Source organism: Quercus robur, chromosome 9, assembly GCF_932294415.1.
Source record: "Quercus robur chromosome 9, dhQueRobu3.1, whole genome shotgun sequence".
In the NCBI taxonomy this organism is placed as follows: domain Eukaryota; kingdom Viridiplantae; phylum Streptophyta; class Magnoliopsida; order Fagales; family Fagaceae; genus Quercus; species Quercus robur.
Window position 1 is genome coordinate 29,878,890 of NC_065542.1, and position 21,886 is coordinate 29,900,775.

General features: G+C 34.1%; 1 protein-coding gene across 4 annotated transcripts; it reads right to left on the bottom strand.

Moving 5' to 3' along the window:
• Positions 1–233: 233 nt before the first annotated feature.
• On the bottom strand, positions 234–11,007 carry LOC126700419 (ACT domain-containing protein ACR3). 4 transcript variants are annotated; one of them, XM_050398574.1, is made up of 9 exons: positions 10,680–11,007; positions 8,725–8,978; positions 8,388–8,563; positions 8,115–8,160; positions 7,452–7,566; positions 7,046–7,113; positions 6,025–6,642; positions 5,243–5,347; positions 234–701 (listed from the first exon to the last, which is right to left on the bottom strand). In XM_050398574.1, exons 3-9 carry the CDS (start codon positions 8,456–8,458, stop codon positions 381–383), a joined length of 1,344 nt encoding a protein of 447 aa, XP_050254531.1. In that variant the 5' UTR covers positions 8,459–8,563; positions 8,725–8,978; positions 10,680–11,007; the 3' UTR covers positions 234–380. The 4 variants fall into 4 exon arrangements, with proteins under 4 accessions (XP_050254531.1, XP_050254530.1, XP_050254532.1 ...); XM_050398573.1 differs by lacking the exon at positions 8,725–8,978; XM_050398575.1 differs by lacking the exons at positions 8,725–8,978; positions 10,680–11,007 and having other exon boundaries at positions 7,452–7,599; positions 8,388–8,510.
• Between the last annotated feature and the right edge of the window lie 10,879 nt (positions 11,008–21,886).

A 21,886-nucleotide genomic window follows, 5' to 3' on the forward strand; every position in this document is an offset into this window, starting at 1 on the left:
TCTTTTGACTGTTTAAAATGATTTCGACCGCAAAAATTGTACAAGGAATAATTTTGATCACAAGGAACCATTTTTTCTATTCTTTCTTGCGGCATCTTGTATTCTTGTTTTCCACATATGTCTCCTTTCCAAGTTATTCATATTCTTAACCTAATTGCGAAGCCGATGGATTAAGCAAAGCTTTATATTCTCATAATTCGATAGTTGGGAGAGTGGGATTTTTGAAACAAATATAAAAGAAAAGGAAAGAAGCATAACTTGCAAGCATTCATGTTTATTGCAATTATACAAGGCCTGCTCACGATGATAACAGAGTCAACTAGCTTCATTATTCTATACAGGTCAAATATGCGTCTGTTAAAGCCATATGGACATAACTTTCAAGCTAAGAATCTCTCCAACAAGTTTCCAAAAAAGAAGCTTGTTTTGGCCCATCCATTGGCCTCGGGTGCCTTTGCACTTGTTGGGATCTTCTTCACATTAAGCTTGATTGTGTCCTTTATTTCTTTGCGAAGTGCTTCAATGGTCTTCGCATCCACTGTGTTCCCAGAAGCATCTCTAACATAGAAAACATTATATGCTTGCTCCCCAACTGTTGACACACCCGCTCTGCTAACTGTCAACCCATTCTCTCGCAAAACCCTTGTTACTTCAGAAAGTAAGCCTACTCTATCCTTTGCACAGAGTTCTAGGCTTAGACCCTGAGTGATCCATTGTTAAAACCATATCATTATTAAATTTAGCTAACAAGAGAGAGTGTGTTCAATGAAGTTCATAACAAAAAAATTATTTGGATACACGATCATAATGTGATTGGTCCATTGCGAGATTCATTATTATTCTTAGGAAAGTTGTTCTTATGTTGCATGTAATTTCAATTTGTTTGGAGGTTTTGTAGTTTCACTAGGTAACTTATTTGAGTTTCTTGGTGTGGAAGAAAAATTTATTCCTTGTCATAGAAGTACTGTTGTGTTAGGTTCTACACTTGTATAGTTTTGTAAGCAAACACGAAGACACAAATTTGTCTAGATATAGCTCATGGAGTCTCTAAGATTAACTAGACAATGCTTGAGAAGTTGGTATTTAGTGCGCAAGAACATGAAATAAGTTGATTCAAGGATTTGGATTTTAACAAATTCGACCTATTGAAACTTAAGTTTGACCGATCGAAAATCGTAGATCAAGTTAGTTTGCAAATTTCAGGCCCAAGCCCATCTTCTAGTCTACTAGGGTTTCATGCCACTTATTCTACACTATAAAAGAGACTATAGGATCTAAAAAAACAAAGAGAGAGAGAGAGAGAGCGAGAGAGAGAGGTGCCTCTTTTGCCTCATAATTTGTATCTAGGGTTTCTGTACCCAAAACTTTCTCATATATTCTACCGGTGATATTCTTTGTAGAAAGATTCAAATCTTCAATAGGATTTTGAAGTGCAAGAATTGAAAAGTTCACCTTGTAGCAGTTCACTGTAAAGGAAATTTGTAGGATTCAGAGCTCAGTTTGGTAGCTGAAGTTAGATTTACTACAAATAGGGTTATTCTGGATTGGAAATCTCCATCTTTTAGTGAAACTATTACCTCAGGATTGATTAGATCAAGTTTCCCCAGGTTTTTCTTGTGAAACTAGTTTGGTTTCATTGGTTTCTTGGGTCATCGTATCATGTTTTATTTAATTTTCTGCACTTGCATGATATTGGTTCTTGTTCGTTTAACCTAAGATTTTCATAATAGATCTACTTAACAATTTAGGCTTAAAACTAGTTAATTATTGTTTTTGACAAGGGTCTTAAACCCAACAAGTGGTGTAAAGATTGACTAGTTTAAAACTTAAAAATGTGACTAATTTTTTTCCTATGAAACATAAAGATGAAGAAGGATGATAATGATTCACAGGTTGTTGAACAATTGCAGTAGAAGCAAGTAAAAAAGACGGAACTCTAACAAGAAGGGATCTCAATCTAGATCACAAGCAAAGAAAAATATAGAGTAATACTATTATAATAAGAAAGACATTACAAACATTAGTGCAAAGAGTTAAAAAAAACACCTAAAGGAAAGGCAGAATGAAAGGAATATGTTAGAATTGGTACTGTGAAGATCAAGATGTTTGATGGAGTTGTGGGAATTTTTGGAGACATCAAGTATGTTCCAAATCTCTAGAAAACTTACTTTCTTTAGGTATAATTTAAGCTATGCCTAATTCAAGATGGAATCATCAAAATCGCTAAAAGTGCCTTAATGGTAATGAAGGGACAAAAGTAGATAAGCTATACAGAGTAGTTGGGAATACAATTGTAGGTGGAGTTGTAATCACCATTTCCTGTAGAATGCAGTAAAGACGATGCAAAATTATGGCATATGATTCTTAGACATACTGGGGAGTCTAGTATGTTACGATTGCACAAACAAATTTGGTAAAGCGAATAAAGACTTGCAAGTTGAATTTTTGAAGTATTGTGCATATGAGAAGAAGCATTGAATCAATTTTAAGTGTGTTCTTGATTACGCCCATACAGGAGTTTGGGGTCAATTTCAATTTCTTATGATAGTGCTCAGTAATTTGTCACTTTCATTGATGACTACTCTAGGAAGGTATGAGATTATTCTATAAATTACAGGTATGAAGTTTTGGTGTATTTAAAAAGTGGAAAAACGAGTTGAAAACCATATTGGTAGAAAAATAAAATAATTTAGAACAAATAATGACCTAAATATAAAAAATAAAAAATTCTTGGAATTCTATGAAAAAAATGTATTACTTGTTACTTCACAGTCTAAGGAACTCTAAAGCAAAACAGAGTTATAGAGACAATGCATAGAACTTTGGTAGAAAGGGCTAGATGCATGAGATTTAATGCAGGTTTTACTAAAGTATTTTGGGAAAAGGTAGTTAACATGGCAAGATTCTTTATCAACAGTTCACCATCATTGCCCATTGATGATTGTAACGCCAACCATCAGCATTTGCACTACTTGGACTTCATCGGCATTTGCAGTTCGTTATAGCCCCTAGGGGCACTTGTGGCAGCAAGCGAGGAGTTTTATTCATGTAGCTTGATTCAATTCAAGTCAAGGTGGAGATTTGTTGATGTGGCATGTGGCTTGAATTATGCCACACGAAACCACAGACCTTGAAAGTGGGCAAGCTGTTTTTGCCAAATTAGTTGGCTTTTGTCACTCATTTATATTTTCTCTAGTCATTGTTTTAAGGAGATAGGAAGCTGCAACATATAAATCTCTCGGTGCAAGGGTTTCAAGTTGTTGCAGCAGCCAAGGTTTTTTCTTGCAGTGTGCTTTTGCGAGAGAGATCCTAGGGTGCATTTGGGGCTTGGGTTTCTTGAGGAAGTTTTGTGCCTTTATTATAATCCCCCTATTTTATTAGTGAAAATTTTCTCGTCGTCACCACCTGTGAATGTAGGTATCTTGCCTAACCACATATATTGTTATATTCTTTCTGTGTTTGCTTGTTGATTTATTTTTGTCATTACTTTTATTTGTTTGAATTCTAAGTGTGCTATTGCACAAGTTTATGTTTGTAATGTTTGTGGGAGTTTGTGAGGTTGTAACACCAACCATGTTAAATTTTGTGTAAAATGGTGCTTGCTATTTTATTGTTAATGGTGTTTTTTTAAAACACCATGTAAGTTAGCCATCCATATTAGAGCATAATTTTCCACTTCAGTGTACTTTCTTTGTTGAGTAACCGTGATGACTTTGAACTAAAAGCAGAAGCACTACATCTGGATTTGGTACTTTTTCTTCAGTATATTGCTTCAACAGAACCAAACAGTTGGTTGTTACAGCTGCAAGATGCACTATTCTGTCAAAAAATCAGAAGCAGGAGCCTTTCTGCGCTATGATAACTGTTACGTCCAGCCCATGAAAGAAGTAGTTTATAGATTTCTTAGTAGGTTTTAGAATCCTACATTGGTTATAAGTAGAATATGGAGGTGCTTAGTCCTATTGAGAGTGTTAGTCTCACATTGATAAGAAAAAAGGAGTGGGGAGTTGTGATAGTCCCAACAAATAGAGTGGTAGTGTAGCTTTCATTGTTTGTGTGAGAGTTTCAAGAAAAATGTTTAGCTAGTGAGAGAGTTGGAAACTATGTTTTGTCTAGTCTGTCAGTGTGTGAGCTAGTGAGAGAGTTGGAAACTATGTTTTGTCTAGTCTATCAGTGTGTGAGAACACTTTTGGGTGTATTGGGGATTTTGTTTAGTTTATGTTTGTGAGGTTTGAGAGTTTGTGAGGTGTAGTTGTAATCAATAATATGTTTAAGAGAAATTTTGAGTTTGTAGTTGTAATTCATATTATTGATAGTGGATTTTTGTTGGCAAAAATTAAGAAAAAAAAAAAAGGAAGAAACAAAAAACTGAGCAAAAACATATGGTAGTCTGGCATCATAGACTAAAGTTCCACTGTTACAAAAACCAGCATCTTGCTCAAAGATCTTGCATATTTCTTTAAAAGTTCATATTAATCTTGTCATCCTTATATTCTTCCTGAAAGAATCTATTTCTGGACTTCATGTTTCAGATAGCTTTCGGATAAAAAAGGTTGATCTAGAGTTTCATGTTTTTATGCAGCTTAGTCTTTTTTCACTTGTAATTTCCAGAGATAAAACATTGAGATTACTTTCAGGAATTTACTTGATAACATCTTTTAAAGATTTAAGTCAAACAGTTTTTCTGTCTTTTGGTGTGATTCATTGAAAACACATGTATCAGCATGGATTTAGCATTTATAATCAATCTTGTGTTAGTGTCTCTATTTACTAGGAAATGATTTCTATAAAAACAAATGAAGGCATAGGTGCTGGAAATGATTGAAAAACTTATGATGGTTTTTAATATGCCATCTTGATTATGATTCTTTTTATTGATAGTAGATAATTTTTATGAGCTATAAATTATAATGGGCATAATGGTCTCTACTCCATTTTTGTAACTGATATGGCCATTAAGCAAAACAGCTTGATTGCTCTAAATAGATGAAATCATATTGACCATAGGTCTAGATAGCTCTGAACTGAGACCATATTCTCATATCTGTCATGTGGCATTTAACTAGATCAAGACAACTGAATAACAATGACAATTAGAAAAATGAATATGCATGATTATTGAACTAAACACAAATGATACTGTTTTTTAGTGGAAACTGCAGAATGATAAAAAAAAATCTACTATGTTAATCAGAATATGACAGCTATTGAGCACAAAAATTTTGTCAGATATTTCACTCACCTCGCATACTCTTCTTTGAATTGCAGCTTCAAGACATTTGATGACTCTTTCCTGCTCTCCTTCAGTATCCAGTGTGCACCCATCCATGTGACGAATAAAATACTCCTACAAGGATATGCACATTAGTCCAGCTAATCTAATTAAATTTGTATAGGGGCATGGAAATGCCTTTGTAAATATAACCCTTTTCATCGTCTTCTTTTATAAAGAGGAAACCCAACTATATAGATTGAGTACAAAAGAGAACGGAGTTACTTCAAAATTCTGGACTGAACACAAAGAGTGATGATGAAGTATGCAGAGAAGCGACTTGTTGGGACCTTTTATGGACTTACCCACAAACAGAAGACAAGACGAACTATATTGCCATAAAAGGAAGAAAATGGGCTCCTTTCAAAAAGCTTGTCATATTGGGTGGCTTATTTTTTTGTAGTTCAGTTAGATCATCTGCATTGGTTAAGGTACATTGATTATTCATTCTAAAGAGTTCATTGTTCATATGTGAAAAACACTGGCGAAGAATGGTACTTAGGTATTAATTTTACTGAATGTGGCACATAGTTCAAATTATGGGCATCTGCACTAAGCATGCAGATATATATGTTTCTCATTTAATAGAAGGCAACTTGAATCCACTTATGGTATAAAGTATTATTAATTATATGCAGAATATAAATTTAAAAATAAAATGGAAAACAGAATCTCTTTAATTGGAGTATGCTTGGAAATAAAGTAGAGAATAAACTTATTAAGTTGTTCGTCAGAAATCATTGTTAATGTACCTGTGATGCGTAGGGGCCATCTGATGAAATGGTGGCATGGAAAACAACATATTGCATGTCTGTTAGTGTGCACACAATGTCAAACATCAGTTTTGCACGATCTTTGCACTGGACACTGATGACTGAGTACCCTTTTTCCTCACAACGCTCAACTGTAATCTTTGGTTTGAAGGAAGGAGGAGAGTCAACCTCAGTTGTCACTCCACCTCCTTCATAATCCCTATCAGCAAAAAACATCTGATGGAGTCTTCTATCAACATGGGTGAACCCCATGGAGAAACTTGTGCGGCCTACTTTCTTGTCATCCTCACACCCCCGTAAGATGTTCTTGAGTTGCTCCTCCATAACAGATAATCTGGTTGGGTCATCCACGGCAAGATTTGTGGAATTATCATTGAGATAAAGAACACATGCTATCCGGCTATTGTGTGTCCATACTTCAGCTGTAGCCACATTAAATTGGAGGTTGGCAAGGACAGCAGAGATCTCAGATAAAAGACCTGGGCGGTCCCTTCCAATGAGCTCAATGGCTGTGTGATCACCAACTGAGTGCACCCCAACCTTTTTGCCTGGCCAAGTCTTCACACTCTCCATGTTGTAGCCATTTGGTCCTAAAGCCTAATGTAGGAAAAATAGTTGAAGAAATTGCTATCAATGAGTCCCATGAAGATTATATTTTTGCTTGTATGCATGGTGTCACCAGAATTTCCATTTTCTTCAGTTCATTCGGCTCCAAGAAGAGGGAAGATCATTCCCTCCTCGAAGGAAATATTATCAATAGACTTTCTATCCTAGTGAAATGATTTATATCCCTTAAGTGTTGTTCTTTGCAATGACTGGAATAGAGTGAACACTCAATGGAAACCCAGAAGTAGCCCTTTCCATCAAGCACATGACAATTTCATAGAGTTTAATTTGATGACTGCCAATAAACCACACAGCTAAGTGGTTTAATTGGATACCCCCCTCTAACTTTTATGTAAAGCATGAAAGCAGATATGAGAGAGGGAAAAGGGAGTACCTTCTCTATGTAGTCGATGGTTTTGTTATCTGTTATCTTGTTTCCTTGTTGATCCGTGACATGAAATACTGTCCGTTCAAAAGAGTTTCAACATGTCACATAATTATTCAAAGTGCATGTGTTTGCAGGCGTGTGTGTGTGAGAGAGAGGGAGAAGTAAACAGAGTGCCTTTCTAAGAACTCATCTTACAATCAATATGTATGAAAAAATTTCGCATCAGATTCATCTAGCCCAAACTGGCAACACATGGTGTTTTTTCCCCATTTCTTTGTGTCTGGCCAATCCACAGTTTAGGCATAGACAGTAACCAAATTCTAGTGTGCTCACAATTTAAATCAAGGAGGCATAGACCTAGCAACAAAACTGGAATGCCAATTGATGAAAATCAATCCAAAGATATACATACCATCCATGAACCATCCACCATCAGAGGAGATGTAAGCCTTGGTAATAATGAGGTCAAGATCTGTCAGGATTTGCACAACTTCCAACAGAATTCCTGGTTTGTTAACACTGTCAACCTACAATCATTTTCCATGTCCTTGATGGTAATTCTGATAAGAAGGGAATTGGGGAAATAATTGAAAACAAGAGAATCTAGCAATATGATAATGTGCGGATGCCATATGCAGTCCATAAGGTAAATTAAGCAAAAGGGGTCTTTTGGCGTTGGTTAATTGAGGTTCTTGCAATTTGGAGTCCTTTTTCTAAAAAAATAAATAATTTCACTTTTGTTCAAATTTGCTTCTCTAGATTTCAGCTGTAATTAGGAAGTCAATTTTTCTAGAGCAATTTTTACACAGGAAAGACATAGGCAACTTGTTGCAACATAGGTGGGTTAAGCGTGATCTGCTTATTATGTGAAGCAATTGTGTTTCTCTGGTTCACAAATTTTAAACTCACAAGAGAGGAATTTAAAAGTAACTTGAATAGGGAACTTCATCTCCTCATATTATTTCTACTTGAAAAAGAGAAACTGTAACTAAAAATGTTAAAAGCCTTTGTTTCAGGCAGTGGCTGATCTTGGAGGTCAGAATGAAGCATAATTCTTAAATGTATCAAAATTTACCTTGATTAGAGTACAGTCAGGATAACTAATGTTGTCTACAGACACCCTGAAAACAGAAAAAAGGAGTTACCATACTTCATGAAAACAACACAATATGGCAGTATAAACTATTTTTAAGGAATTCATAAAAATCAGAAAATAAAATGAGCATTACCCTTAGTTTATATCATTATGACCATGTTGTTAAGGTGATTAGACCATTGAGATTATTTAACAAGATACATTTGAGAACTATGCTTACTAGAGAATAGAGATATAGGAGAGAAAGAAAACCTTGGAGGATTAATTCTGGTGCTGAAGTTCTCATACTCAGGATCAAAGTATGGCCAGCAAACTTTTGCCATTTCGTTCAAACCTTTGGCAAATCAAGTTGATGTCTTTCAAGAGGAATTAGCACTCGCTAGTTTGCTGTTAAGATTCACCAATGTTCAAGAGTACTGATTCTCCACCTGTTATATTCATTACTTTTGTAAGTGAAGCAGGCATGCCATATATTTAATTCAGTATACAGCTAACATTGTAGAAATAAACAAATGAAGGAGATTTGTAAACAAGTCCATCACGTCATGCCTAATTTCTTGATCTTTCTAATTTTGGAGATATGCTAAACCTTTTCCAGTATTGGTCCTTTCATCTTTGTCTCTCTATCTCATTATTGTCCTTCACGGCTCCACTAGCAAGCACTAGGTCCAACAGCCATATCAGCACGGAAACAATAGGTGGTAACTTTTTCTAGGCTTAGAATTTAAGTTCCATGGTAAGATCTTGACTTCCAAGGTAAATTCTGGGTCTGGGTCTACTCTCATGATAGCAATGATTCCTTTATGGATCGAAAATACATCTTCCCTCTCACAATATGCGAGCCTTACAATCAAACAAAACCCGCTTGTAATGATGCATTTGTCCCATGTATGATAACAATTAACAAGTTTGTCATATCTAGTTGTAACTTCCCAAGTCAAGACTCAAAATTGCTAGTAAAGTTGTGCTGTGACATAGACCCAAATAAAGGTAATCTAAAACAAGCACTTCCCATATTTTTGAAAACTCAAACCACATTTTCTACAAAATGACAGAAATATTAATCTAGATTAAGACCAGATTTGACAAAAAAAAATGTACACTTCCCAAATATTAGCATATTGTTTCATCATGTAGGGTTAGAGAGAGAGAGAGAGAGAGAGAGAGACAGAGAGAGAGCGATTAGCAAACAAAAAGTTGAGAGTTTAGTGTCGTGTGGGTGTGAGGCAACAAAGCCGTATAAAAACTTAAAACTGAAGAGACCGAAAGGTTCCCTATGTGAAGTGACATAAAGCTATTGCTATATAGCCTATTGATTCCAACTTCGATGAACAAAATTCTCAAATGGGCCAAAACTCACGATTCATCATTCATGACCATCGGCCATTCCTTTTGGTGATTGGACTACTTGGACCCATCAAGCATCTAACTGTCTCTTAGGGAAGGTCCACCTATTGCTATAATTGTTGGACTACATCAGTCTCTAGACCTTATTTATTTATTTTTAAATAAAAATGAAATTGATTCTTCAATAAAAAGTTCACGAAATTTTCACCCTATTGGTTGAGAAAATTCTTCTTAGATTTGTCTTCAACTTTCACTATTTCTCTTGTCAAATAGAGACCCCTTTGGAATAACTCATTTTCTGATTATATCACCTGGCTGTGTCTTATGTATAATTTTAAAATTTTTATTTTTGTTCAGTACCGTTATACTTTTCAAGACAAGAGAATAGAGGGAAAAGGTATTCCAAATAGACACATTTTGTCACAACAACTTATTTGAATGTGAACCAGTTATTCAAGTTTTTTATGAAATTAGAAGTTTTGTGCATTATTAAGTAGGACTAGTATTTTTTTTTAGCGACAAGAAAATATATGTCTGTAGAACAGTAATGGGAATGCAGACAAACGTGTCCAGTTGTTGCATCATCACTTTCTGCCGAAACAGAAACAGAGGGCAAAGGCAACCTTAAGTTTGGAACTTTGCTGCGTAATTGAGTAAAAGTATTTTATTATTTTCCACTCCAGTTTCAAGAAACTATTAAAATAAACAGAGACAATATTCAATTATCATAGCTCTAATAAGCTGAAACTACAACTTTATATGGAAATTTTTTTTTTTCAAATTTGTAGAGAAATTAAAGTTACTCACTGATATCATAAAAAAAAAAAAAAAAAAAAAAAAAAAAAACACTTGTTCAAGGAAAGTAAATGACAAAAGCTGAACCCCAGATGAGACCTGTAAATTTACAGCATAGGTGAAAACAAATTATGAGAAATTAATTTCCTTCAGAATAGTATATACGCACATAAATAGAGAGAGATAGTACTGAGCAGAAGTAGTTATATACATGCAACCCAGAGAGAATAAAATCCTCGAATTTCTCGAGAAGTGCTTTACATGCAGAATTGAACTCCAGAACTAGCCAGACACGTTGAAAATTCATACATATATATATTTAAAAAATAAATAAATAAAACAAGTGTCATAGAAAAGTCCGAATTCAGAGAAACCAGAGTCTAAGGAAAGAAAAGCGTTTACCTTGGAAGTTGCTTGAAAGTTTTTACATCCTCAGAGAGAGCAAAGAGATAGGAGAGAAAGACAGTCACAGAGACACAGAGTGAGTAATTAAGAGAGAATGGTTTTTAAAGCAAATCTGAACTCATCATCTCTTTATGACCTCTGCTTTGCTTTCGACGTTGGAATACCACTCTCTCCCACTGCCACTCCCACGCACACACTACAAAGAAAGTAATGCTCTCTCTCTCTCTCTCTCTCTCTCTTTCTCTCTCTTTCTGTGTGTGTGTGTGTGAGAGAGCTGAAGCAAACGCAAAGGGTCTAAAGAAAGAAGGAAATGGAATCGTACACTTGGGCATGGCGTGGCTGAGGTCTTTAAATAATTACCCATCACTTATTTTATTAGAAAAATAATATATATATATATATATACACACACATATATATGTATATAGATTTGGTTTATATATTTTCAGAATTCAGACAGATATGACGCGACGACCAAACTCTTCCCTCTGTTTACATAACAACGTTGCTTATAGCCCCCACTGTCCTTTCAGCGCGTGTAGCACGCTCTATTTTTATTTTTATTTTTCTATTTCTTTGTATAAATATATGCAGAAAAATTAAAAGTAGTGTAATAATTTTTCTTATAAAATAAACAAAGTTTAAAATGGAAAAAAATAAAAAATAAAATTACCAGATGATTACCATGATTAGTAGAGTATACAGTAAAACACCAAAAATGGAACATAAGATTTATATTCCTCTTGAAGTATTTAATAATTATTACTATTTTCAATGCTGGATTTTTTTTTTTAAGGTTAAAATATCATTTTAGACCTCTCTTTCTTCAAGCATATATTGTCTTTTCTTGTTGATTTGATTTTTATGCAAAATACTTGTGATTAGTTGGCAAATTGTTGTACTACAAGGACAAAAACCATAAAATTAGCATATATTGGTGAATGTGGAATGGATGCTAATCATGTATACTAAACACAATAAATGAGCCAACCATATAATTTTTTCTTTCTTATTATTCTATTTCCTTTTTGATTTTTTCACTTATAGGTATGATTTTGGACTTTCGTAATATAGTTCTTTTTTTGTTATCCTAAGGTATTTGGACCTAAGATTTCTTTTAAAAAGAATAAAGTAATGTCTTTGTTGAAATTAGAAAAGAAAAGAATAAAATTAATGTTGAGTGTGGAAGCCCTAAACAACCACATAATTACTATGTTCAACTGTGTGTTATAGTGAACCTTAAGTAGGATATATATAGGAGTTAGGGTACTTTCAATATATTTGGTCATCTTAGGCTATAACATCTTAACGCATAGTAAACCCATCTTTAACACTCCCCCTTAAACTTAAGGTTGAGGCTTGCTGATATCTTTAGTTGGAATATAAGTCTGTAAGGATGCCGTGAAGTTGAGTTTAAACCAACTATGAATTACTTGATTGGATGGAAAGTAGACTAGGCATAATGTGGAATAAATACAAGAGTTAACAAATTTTGTGTATAGGTTGAACCTTAAAATGATCAAATTGAGTGATTTAGTTGTCTCATATGGGAAATTGTGACCTAACATTAGAATCCTATACGAAAAATGGAGTAGAATAGTCCTAGTCGTAGCAATTCAATCCTAATAAGAGTTAATAACCAAAGATTTTGGATCTATTTAATGGATTGGATACGGTTTAAGTTTCATATTGAGTTGGTTCACAATCAGCTTAGCCTAAAAGAATGAACGTTTCTAATATGACAAATGATGTGACGTTGATGTGGCAGAGGCTACTAATGTGCCATATATGATGACATCAATACTAACGTGGATGACCTAGAATGTGACACATGGCAAGATGACTTCACATATCTTAATTGACACATGTGGCTTATGGTAAGCAAGGAAGCGTGTGAGAAAAGATCTTGCTAGGATGTGGGGAGGGTATAGTGGTGTGTGCTAGCATGTAGGGAGGTTTGGTGGTGTGTCGGAGGGCATGAGGTGCGTGGATTGATGCATCAATCGTTGTGGTGGTGCATGATAGTGTGTGTGGCTTTCTTTTTGGTTGATTTTTCTGCTATCTTGATCGACTCCTATGCTTTTGAATGGTGGTGGTTGTGAGATGATTTTGAGATAGTGAGTTGTAGTAGTGGCTGCTTGCATTAGTGGCAGCGGCTCTGACGGGCATTGAAAGATTTGTGATGGTGATGATGCAAATGTGTGTGATTTGTGCTCTTTAGAGTAGATTGAGATGCTTCATCTTGTGGGTTTATTGATGGTAGCAACACTAGGTGTTTTGTGGGTGGAAGACTTGGGTGTTTTGGTTTGGGTAGGAAATGAAAATTTTGCTAAGAGTCAAGATTCATTAGCTCTAATATCAAAGAATAAAATATAAAATTGAAGTTGGAATGCGAAAGTATTAGAGAGAGAAATGGTTTGACTTAACGGCCTATGTCTAAGTAATAGAGTATTTTAGGCCTTAGCAACAACATCTTTACCATCTCCAAATGAGTTATGGTTAGCCCTACATGGACTAAAAACATATTTGAACCTGTTGAGCCTTAACATCTTAACACACAATAACCCAACATATTTAACAGTCATCAAGTTATGAACTTTGTAGCAAATAAATAATCCTATGAGCCTTGTGAGTTGTAAATGACAAATGAATGTGGGAGCAATGCGCGTGAGATTGGCTTCCCCATTAGGCACGTTGTACACATTGTCACGGTGCTGGTGGTGGTTGTCGTATTTTCTTGGCGTATTCACGGTTATGTACAAATGTTCGAGCGCAGACCTGGGTTTCTTTTAAGACGATAATGCCCTTTTGTGGATTTCGGAAAAACAAAGCGAGTACTTGCGAATAATGAAGTGGATATCCACCGCTGATTTATTATCTACATATCTATTAAAGATGATACTTTTTAAAGGTGATAATGTGATATATATGTTAAGTAAGAGTCTGGAATAATAGGTAGACCTTATGATTCTTCTAAAAAAAATGGTAGACCTTAGGATTTTGGATTTCTAAATGGGAATATGCCATTAGGCCCACCACATTTCCATAGTACAAGTATTACCATGCTTTCTTTTTCGACTATGTATATCATCATGTCCACACATGAATTTGTTTCTCGTATTTGAATCCAAAAGATTCAGAGGCTTGTGCTTCTGTGCCATTTAGTTTTCTGTTAAGTAGAAAAGCTTTTTAGATTTTAAAGGGCAAATGCTGCTTTTCAATACCCAAAAGAAAAAGAAAAAGAAAGAAAGAAAAAGCAAAATGGGAGGCTGGTTCCCCTTGAGGACCACCGAATGAGGAACGTTATTATAGCTTCATTTTGTTTTTGTTACACTTGTTCCGCTTTGATTTCAAAAGACAACTTCTTTGAGACTTCTACCTTTGTTTTGAAGTAACATAAATAGATGTGCTTTTGTTTACTTGACAAATATCAAGCGAAATTGAGTCATTTTTGTTTTTGTTTTTTTTTTTTGTTTTTGTTTTTTTTTTGTTTTTTATATATATGATACGATTGATTTAAATATATATAGTTCGATATATGATGATTACTCTTTATTATCATATCAAAATATCAATTACATTTTGGTATAAGCGATATTTGAACCTAAAGTCTTTATTCAACAATAACAAACTATATCAATTGAATTAATTGAAACTCACTTCACTTCTTCATGGATCATTGTTAAAGCATTAAATATGCAAACAATAAAAAAAAAAGTTGAAAACTTATTAATTGTATCTTTTCTAAATTAAGAATCGTATAAATTTACTTTTGAAGGAAATTCTTCTTCTTGCTTTAGTTACGTTATGCTTTGAAGAAGTATTTTCTTAATAAATTACTAAAATATAGTAATATACTTATAATATTTTCCTTTTTTTTAATATATATTTTTTTATGCTTTGGACTTTTGTGGCTTTGCCAAATTCTCTTGCAATCATTTGTGCTACCAAACATCATAGGCCATAGTAATCTAAGGAAAATAGTGATTAGGGGTGTGCTAGAAGGTTTATGTTTGGGAGTTTATAAAGGAAATGTCAATCAAAGTAGATAAAGCCAAATGAGGTCAAGTCAGTAGATAAAACGAAAGGCCTCTTCAATAATTTCATTTATATTTTTTTGTTAATTTTGTTTAAGTGAAAATAGAAGACGAGTAGAAAAATTGTGCAAGTCTAAATACTAAATGCACTGTAAAATAAGTACTCTTTATTCACTATCCTCTTAAATCAAGTTACAAGTTTTACCTCTTCTTAAAAAAAAAAAAAAACAAAAAAGTTACAAGTTTTACCATTTTAATTGGTTATAAACGTCAGCTACTAGTTTCAACTTCTAAGTTAAACAAATAAAAAAAATTTCAAGTACTAACTAGAGACAATCCCAAAATTTTTAGAAGGTTTGTGTGTGGGCGATCATAAAGAAAATGAATGGAATATAATATATAGTGCCCGTTTGGATTCAAAGTTTCCTGGCGTCTGCGTTTTTGTTCTGCGGTTTTCCTTTTTTTTTTTTTTTTTTTTTTTTATGGTTCAGCCCGCATTTGTTGACTTTTGCACAATGAACAGTGCATTCGTGCACTGTTCACGGACCCACAAATTCCACTTTTCAGCAACTTTTTCCATGGTTTTAAAAACTGAACCGGACGAAGAACCGTTTTTTTTTAATTTCCGGTTCAACCCCGGTTTTTGGCCGGTTTTCCGGTTGTTGACCGGTTATTGACAGGTTTTTGGGCTTTTAACCGGACCGGATTGGCTCCCGATTCCCGGTTGAACCGGTCGGACCGGCCGGTCCGGTCCGGTTTTTAAAACAGTGACTTTTTCATTAAAAATGGGTCCCACAGCACTATTCACACATTTAAAAATTATTTTGCTACAGTGTTTTCAGTTTCAGCAAAAATAAGCTCAATCCAAACGGACCCATAGAGTAGAAATAAATAGGGTAGACTGAAGATGAATTAAATATTGATATCTTTAATTGTTTGGCTGTTTGAATGAAAGTTACATAATTTGGGGGTTGAATAGAATGAAATTTATATAATAGTATTACTATAATGCCACTTTTAAAATAAAAATATGAATATAGGCACTTAAGGAAATAAAAAAAAAAGTATCAAGGGGACTTAAATAAAAATTAATTAATATACATTTTATTCTCTATGGCTATCATTAGCATAACTGGTGGTTGTGATCACTTTAACAGTTAACTTTTTTTTTTTTTTGAAAAGACATTAACATTATATCGTTCCAATTTTATCGGATATCTCCGAGGGGACGAAAAGACATTAACATTAATATATGTTAAGTTTGGATAAGTTCAAAAAATTCAACTTATTTTATAGTTAAATAATATATATGTACAGTTTTTTTAAATACATTAATTCTATCAATATATATATATATATATAAAGTTACCACAATAAAATAAAGTAAAAAAGTTTAGCAAAAAAAAAAAAAAATAAAGTAAAAAAGAAGTTCTCACTTATTTTTATATTTTGGAGGAAATTCTCACTTATTTATTAAGTCCACTAGTTCTACCAAAGTGCACAATAAAGTCGCAAAGGGACCCAGGGCCACTCACAATTTTGGGGATCCGTACTTGCCATGTTTTATTCAAGTTGGGAGTCAATTTGCTAGATTTTGGATATGCACAAAAGCTAGAATACAGAGGGAAGGAAGTAATATATTTATTATGTTTAGGCACTTAATTAGTTAATTTATGATGTGATTGATTTCATTTCATACAGTAAAACTATATTGGTTTACATTCAATACTCTTATATTTTTTTTTTCCTATTTATAACTAAAGTGGATTAGATATTGCTTGGTTTGGGATAAGACTGAAAAAATTATAAACCCCATATCAGACAAAGAAGTTTGAACTTTGAATTGTAATAGCATTTCTATCCCGTATCTTCAAACTATTTTATTTTATCATTTTAAAAGTTACTTTATCTATTATATTATATCATTTTACAATACATCTAATATCCCAACTTTTATTTTACAATACAAATTAAAATAATATAAATTATACAATAAAATAATAAACAAATTTTCTCTCTCTCTCTCTCATTTCTGTCCCTACCTCTCCCTCACTTTCTTAACAACTAAACAAACAATCACCACCACGCCACCACTGCCCTTTGCCTACCAAACTCACTAGAACCAAAAACCAAAAAAAAAAAAAAAACCCATCAAATACCTACCAAAGACCCAGTAAACCCATAGCAAAAATAACCAAACAACCCACTACCCGTACGGATGGCAATTTTTCCCCGTCTCGCTTTGACCCGACCCGCCCCGCCCCACCCTGCACGGGTTTTCCCCGCCCCGCAAAGGTGGTGGGGCGGGGATGGGGCAATATTTTGTCCCCGCACCCTGAGGCGGGGTGGGGATGGGTTTAGCATTTTTATCCCCGCCCCGCAGTAATAAGGACTATAATTTTAAATTTAGTAAACCCTAAATCACTAATATTTAAAGTGAAACACAAGACATTAGATAAAATATTTTTTATTCTAAACCTATTGCTATTGCCGCTTAATCTTCTCCCTTCTCTATAGCCTATACACGTTTTTCAATTTTAAGCCAAACTCCACTCAAAGTCTCCAAGTCCAAGACGTTGCTTTTTACTTTTTAGGTTCATCTCATTCCTTTTGTTTTATAGTCTTTCTTAAATTTGTTTTTTTAAGTTTGAATTTTGGTTCTTTTTTTCTATCTAAAATTAGTATTTTTGTTTGTAGCTATTAAAGGAGCACAGTTGAAAGGAAAAAAAAGGCTAGTCACTTACTCATTTAGTGCTTCCAGTAGGCAATAGGTATGTTTCTTATCCTGTTCCAAATGTTTCAATTTTTTTTTTTTTTTTTTTTTTTTTTTTTGCACATTGTTTCATGTTTTTCAAACAAATGACTATAATATATTTGTCTTTTAGTGTTGTTGATATATTCGGCCCTACAGTTGGTTTATTTAAATGCTTGGATTTTAAAACATTTTGTTTTGTTGTGATTTATATTATTGTAGCAAAAAATTTATTTATATATAAAAAATTGTATTAGAGGCGGGGCAGGGTGGGTCCCCACGGGGCCCCAAGGGGCGGGGATGGGGCAAGGTAGTATGCCCCTCACCTCGGGGCAGGGCGGGGATGGGGAAGGGCAACAACCATGCGGGGCAGGGACGAAGATCCCATCCTCCGGCCCCGCCCCGCCCCATTGCCATCCCTAACTACCCGCCACGCCACCACCATGCCCACCACTACCCTCTGCTCACCAAACCCACTGGAACCAAAAACCCAAAAAAAAAAAAAAAAAAAAAAGCCCACCAAAAACCCAGCAAACCCGTAACAAAAACAACCAAACAACCCACTACCCACCATGCCGCAACCACCATTGCCCACCACACCAACCCAACCAACCAATCCAAATCCAACCTAAACCCCATCAAAATCCAAAATACCAATCCATAGGAATCCAAAAATCCAACTCATCCAAACCCAAAAGACAAAAATTAATAGAAAAAAAAATCAAACAAACCCATTGGAATCCGCCGTGCCCATGCTGATCTCGCCACGTTGTGACCACTTCGATCTCTGCAACGTCGGGCCCACGCCAATCTCTGCCATGCCGTGACCACTTCAATCTCCGCCACACCGGGACTATACCAACTCCACCACGCTGTGACCACTCCGAATCCAACCCAATTCTAGTGGCGAGCTTGAACGAGAGAGAGAGATGTGAGCAAGGGAGTGAGAAGTGAAGTAACAAAAAATCAAAGAAAAAAATAGAGGAAAGGAAGAAAAGAAAGAAGCAATGGCTGACAGAGGCAGATAAAAAAGAATATAAAATTTATCCAAGTTGCTACAATATCGTTGTATATAAGTAAGACGGTACTATAGCACTATTGTAAAAAATTTTACAAGTAGAAGACCGGGTAATGAGCTTATTTTGTGCCTTTGATGCTAAATCTCCCTACATATGCCATTTGCAATGCCAGATGTAATGCTCTAAGTATATCCTACATTTGTGTCGGATTGAAAGGTCTAGCAGCAAAGTAAATCTACTAGAAGCAAAATCATGGTTAAAAAAAAAAAAAAAAAAAAAAAAATGCATCAGAACAAAAAAATAAATAATTGTTCCAACGATTAAGTTAACATACCCTAATTCCTTCTAGTTATGGTGAAGTATAAAAATAAATCTTTTGATGGTTGATTGGTTGGATTATTTTTTGCTATAACTCAATTGATTCATGAGGATAGGTAAGTAGATGGGGATCCACGTAAGTCACATTCTAACTTGCTTCTTGTTTTAAAACCATGAGAAATGGAATCAAATTCCCACCTAGTTCATAAAAACAAAATCTCAACCATTTTTGCTATTTCATAGGTTCTCAAAGTTCATCTTTTCGAAAGAGTGGGGATCACATGCTCGGGATTTTTGTGATAATTTTTATTAGCTTTGATGCCTTTTATAGTTCGCAAAATATATCACACTTGTCCACACTGTTTTTTTTTTTTTTTTTGGATAGTAATAGCCAAAAAAAAAAAAAAAGAAGCTAAAATATCCTGAGGTTTACTAGCATTTGTACAATCTTATCTCCCCTGTACAAAAAGTAGTTTCTTTATCTCATCCAAACTTAGAGCCAACTTAGCCAGCTGGGAGGCTGCTAAGAACATTCGCACCAGCTCATATAAAATAACAAAAGATCCAAAATATAGCTAATAAAGTCTAAAAATCACCCACATTAGATTATGATTTGGTTAATCAAAATGAGATTTTGCTACAGTGCTTTTCGAAAATGTACAAGTCTCTGTAGTTTATACAAAAAATTATTTCTTTGCATTTTTCAAGAATAAAGAAAGAGAGTGAACGATAGTTGTTATGTGTAAAAAAAGTAAAATGATTAAAAAAAATAAGAAAATTCAATATTTTACTAAAATAGAGTATAAAATAGATAATGAGATGTGAGTTTGAAAAATTGTTAGTTAAAATAGAAAAAATAAATTTTTATTCTAAAATACACAATAATTTTTGCATAAACTGGTATGAATGCTCATGATTGACATCTCCATTAAGAATGCATATCACATATATCTATAAAGTAAAATACAGTGTATATATACACACACACATATATATATATATATAATAAATCATTTATCAAATGATTGTTTTTATTTATTTATAAGAAAAACCTCTAAGTCCAGCATGAAACTTCACACCAACTCATACCAACTCACCAGATTCCTCTAAAATTACATCACAGAAGCCTGCTTCATATGCAAACCGTAAAGCAGAAGGTGCTGTACAAATCCTAGAGTCACTAGATGAAGCAAACTGTTATGTGCCTATTTTATTTGAGTTGTTAAATAAATAAGGGGTAGAGATATTTATTCAAATAAGTTAGTTTGTAGAATTAGTTAGATTAATTTGGATTAAGATTAGTTTTATTGATGGATGATAGGAAAGTACTCATCTTATCTTGATGGAAGTCTTTCTTGTATAAATTCTTATATTAACAATAAATAAAATAATAATCGTGCATGAATATCTGAGTACATTGTTAGAACCAACCAAATATCCGGTTCATAACACAAACCAGCAACCCCTTGTGCAAAAAGCAGCTACAGCATAAGTTGACCTTCATGATAATGGAAAAATAACACCAATACCCATGATTTTGCCAAGTTTCATAATTCCCACCAAGTACATAACTGCTAAAGAAAGTAGAAGAAAATGGAAAAAACAGTTTAATCAGTTGCCAACGGTGGACTCCAGAAGTCCTCGCGCACTTGTCCACTTTCTGGTTAAATTATTCAGTTGGGAATAACGTGACACTCTTGATTTGATTAGTGCTCCATTGATTAATGATTAATTTTGTGTAATGGCATTTTTATCATGAAATGGCCCATGAGAATATTACTAAAAAACAAAAGTACTTGGAGATAAAGTTAAAGAATTAGTCTGATGACACGTTGATGTTGAGCATAAAGCTAGACTTAACCTAGTGCCTTAGACAGTAGACATGGACTGTCATTGAAGAGTAAGTCTACTATTGTATCAATTTTTATAACTTTGTTACAACTTTGTCATGTAGCAACTCGCTCGCGAGTGGTGGAAATAAAATGATGGGTCTATGATTTCATCACTCACAAGTTGTCACGTGGCAAAATTCATTACAATCCAATATTTGCCGATGCCATTAAAGATCATGTTGCAATAAACTAAATTTATGTTCTATTTTGTTTTTAATTTTGGTTCATCTAGAGATTATTTTTATTATTCTTGGGACAATTGGGTTTGTTTTGATTAGAGGATTTTATTATTTTTCATGGGGCAATCGGATGAACCAGCAGATACTTTTTTATTTTTGGGTCTATTGGGTGAATTTGTAAATCGTTTTGGAGGAGAGGGGCCAAAAGTATATATTTTGGGGTACATCTGAAATTTTTTGGAAATAAATATATACTAACCATAATTTTTGAAAAATCTTGGGGGGAGGGGCACCTAGTTCCGTCTCTGAGGGTAGAAAAGATGCTACCCTGTGCAAACCCAACCTAGGGAATAACAAAACAATATAATTTCTAATGTAGTATTTTATTATTCAGTCCACATATTTTGGAATTCTTTTTAAGTGATGTCTACAAATTAAGAAAGGGGTAGTCAATTGATTTTGTGGAGATTCCTTATGTCAAAGTGCCCATGTTTTACTAGAAATATTTTGTTCAAAGTAAAACACTACTTAGGCTATTGTCAAAGGATTGAAAGCTCAGGGATAAAAAAAGGTGAAGGATTAACGACAACGCTAAGTGGTCTGGTAGAGTATTTGTTTTGATTTTGACAGAAAGAGACGAGTAAATAATCGAAATTTCTTGAAGATAGTATAAAATATTGAAAGGCAATAGTAGCTTGTCCCCTCTATAGCACGGAAGAGGATAGGTTCTTTCAGATAGGTAATGAATGAGATCCAATTTCCAAGTCATGTCCACTTGTACCACTAACTATTTAATTAGCTAGGTTTACCCCATAGAAGAATATGCTTAGGCTATTGCTCCTAATGCTCATGTTCAAAGTTCAAACCATTAGCACATCAATTTTCAAGACATAATTTCAGTAAACTTAGGAGTCTCTCAAATCATGATTTCAGTGAGTGACATATAGTCATTCTATGTTCAATACCAAAGATACTGTTAGAACCTATAATTTTTTAAAGGGTGGCAA